The following is a 2,123-nucleotide window of genomic DNA, read 5'->3' as shown; positions in this document are numbered from 1 at the left end:
TGATGTTTGTGGGGTATACAGCACAGCAGGGTGCCCATGGGGTCAGGGTGCTGCCTGCAGGGTGCTGGGCATGGCAAGGTGCCCATGAGGTGCCAGATTTTGGGGTTGGGGTGCTAAGGGACGCATAGCACGACACAGTACCTGTGGAGTGCTGGGCTTTGGGGTCAGGATGACGCCCACAGGATGCTACCCATGTCAGGGTGCCCATGGGGTGCCAGGTTTTGGGGCTGGGGTGATATCTGTGGGGTGCACAGCATGGCAGGGTGCCCATGGGGTGCTGGGCTTTGGGGATGGGGTGGTATCTATGGGGCATCCAGCACAGTACTGTGTCCATGGGGTGCCAGGCTGTGGGTTTGGAGTGATGTTTGGGGGGTATCCAGCATGGCAGGGAGCCCTGGGGTATATAGCATGGTGGGGTGTCCATGGGGTGCTGGGTTTTGGGGTCAGGGTGATGCCTACAGGGTGCTGAGCGCTGTACAGTGCCCATGGGGTGTCAGGTTTTGGGTTTGGGGTGATGTTTGTGGGGTGCCCAGCATGGCAGAGTGTCCATGGGGTGCTGGGTTTTGGGGTCAGGGTGATTCCTACAGGGTGCTGAGCACGGTATGGTGTCCATGGGGTGCCAGGTTTTGGGGCTGGGGTGATATCTATGGGGCATCCAGCATGGCACAGTGCCTGTGGGGTGCCAGGTAGTGGATTTTGGGTGATGTTTGTGGGGTATCCAGTATGGCAGGGTGCCCATGGGGTCAGGGTGCTGGGCATGGCAAGGTGCCCATGGGGTGCCAGGTTTTGGGGTTGGGGTGCTATTTATGGGATGCCCAGCATGGCACGATGCCCATAGGGTCAGGGTGCCCAGCAGGTCATGGTGCCCATGAAGTGCCAGGTTTTGGGGTTGGGGTGCTGTCTATGGGGTGCCCAGCATGGCACAATGCCCATAGGGTCAGGGTGCTGGCCATGATACGATGCCCATGGTGTGCTGGGCTTTGGGGTCACAGGATGGCAGATTTGGGGTGATGCCCACCTGGGGTGGGTGCTGGGCCGTGACACGGTGCCCATGGGGCGCCAGGTTTTGGGGCTGGGATACTATCTATGGGACATCTAGCATGGTATGGTGCCCATAGAGTGCTGAGCTGTGAGGCTAGGGTGCTGTCTATGGGGTGCCCAGCATTTCAAGGTGCCCATAGGGTCAGGGTGCCATCATCCGTGGGGTGTTGCCCATGTCAGGGTGCCTGTGGGGTGCCAGGTTTTGGGGTTAGGGTGCTATCTATGGGGTGCCCAGCAGGTCACGGTGCCCATGGGGTGCCGGGTTTTGGGGTTAGGGTGCTACCTATGGGGTGCCCAGCATGGTACAGCACCCATGGGGTCAGGATGCTGCCTGCAGGGTGCTGGCTGTGACATGGTGCCCATGGGGTGCCAGGTTTTGGGGCTGGGGTGCTGTCCATGGGATACCCAGCAGGTCACGGTGCCCACGGGGTGCTGTGCCACGGGCCGTGGTGCCACCCATGTCCCCATATCCCCTCTCCCCAGCTCCCCGCTCTCCTTCAAGGACATCACGGCGCTGGAGCTGAGCTGCATGGCCGACTACGGCGGCCCCGTCTTCCCCTACATCGCCTTTGGCGGCTACCCCGGTACGGTGTGTGTGCGTGGGGGGGTGTTTGGTGTCCCCGTCACCAGGGAGGGTCACCAGGGGGTGTCACCGGCGCTGTCCCCGCAGGCTCGGAGTACACGGAGGCGCAGGCCCTGATCCTCACCTACTCCCTCACCAACTTCCCCCGCCAAGACCCGCGCCACCAGTGGGTGCTGAGCTGGGAGCAGCGCTTCCTGGAGCTGGTGGGCGACTTCCAGCGCACGCACGGCTCCAACCTCTCCGTCACCTTCATGGCTGAGGTCAGCCCCCACCATCCCAAATATTCAGGTACCACCCTTGGGTGCCCATCACCCCCTCACCCATCGCTTTTCCCCCGTCAGCGCTCGCTGGAGGACGAGATCAACCGCACCACGGCCGAGGACATCCCCATCTTCACCGTCAGCTACCTCGTGGTCTTCATCTACATCGCCCTGGCCTTGGGCGAGTACACGGCCTGGCGCCGCGTCCTGGTAGGCCCCAGGGGTTTTATTTTGGGGTG

At 62.3% G+C, this 2,123-nt stretch overlaps 1 protein-coding gene across 1 annotated transcript in view; it reads left to right on the top strand.

Annotated features, from left to right (window-relative positions):
- Positions 1–1,524: 1,524 nt before the first annotated feature.
- LOC104539408 (Niemann-Pick C1-like protein 1) overlaps positions 1,525–2,123 on the top strand; it is a gene marked incomplete at both ends in the record, with an annotated part of 913 nt that continues 314 nt past the window's right edge. Inside the window, 3 exons of the mRNA XM_010182921.1 lie at positions 1,525–1,625; positions 1,712–1,884; positions 1,966–2,094. Of these exons, the coding sequence (XP_010181223.1) occupies positions 1,525–1,625; positions 1,712–1,884; positions 1,966–2,094 (403 nt within the window). The remainder of the gene's footprint in view (positions 1,626–1,711; positions 1,885–1,965; positions 2,095–2,123) is intronic.

This window comes from Mesitornis unicolor, unplaced genomic scaffold (assembly GCF_000695765.1).
Source record: "Mesitornis unicolor isolate BGI_N332 unplaced genomic scaffold, ASM69576v1 scaffold29414, whole genome shotgun sequence".
In the NCBI taxonomy this organism is placed as follows: Eukaryota; Metazoa; Chordata; class Aves; order Mesitornithiformes; family Mesitornithidae; genus Mesitornis; species Mesitornis unicolor.
This window is presented reverse-complemented; position numbering and strand designations above follow the sequence as displayed.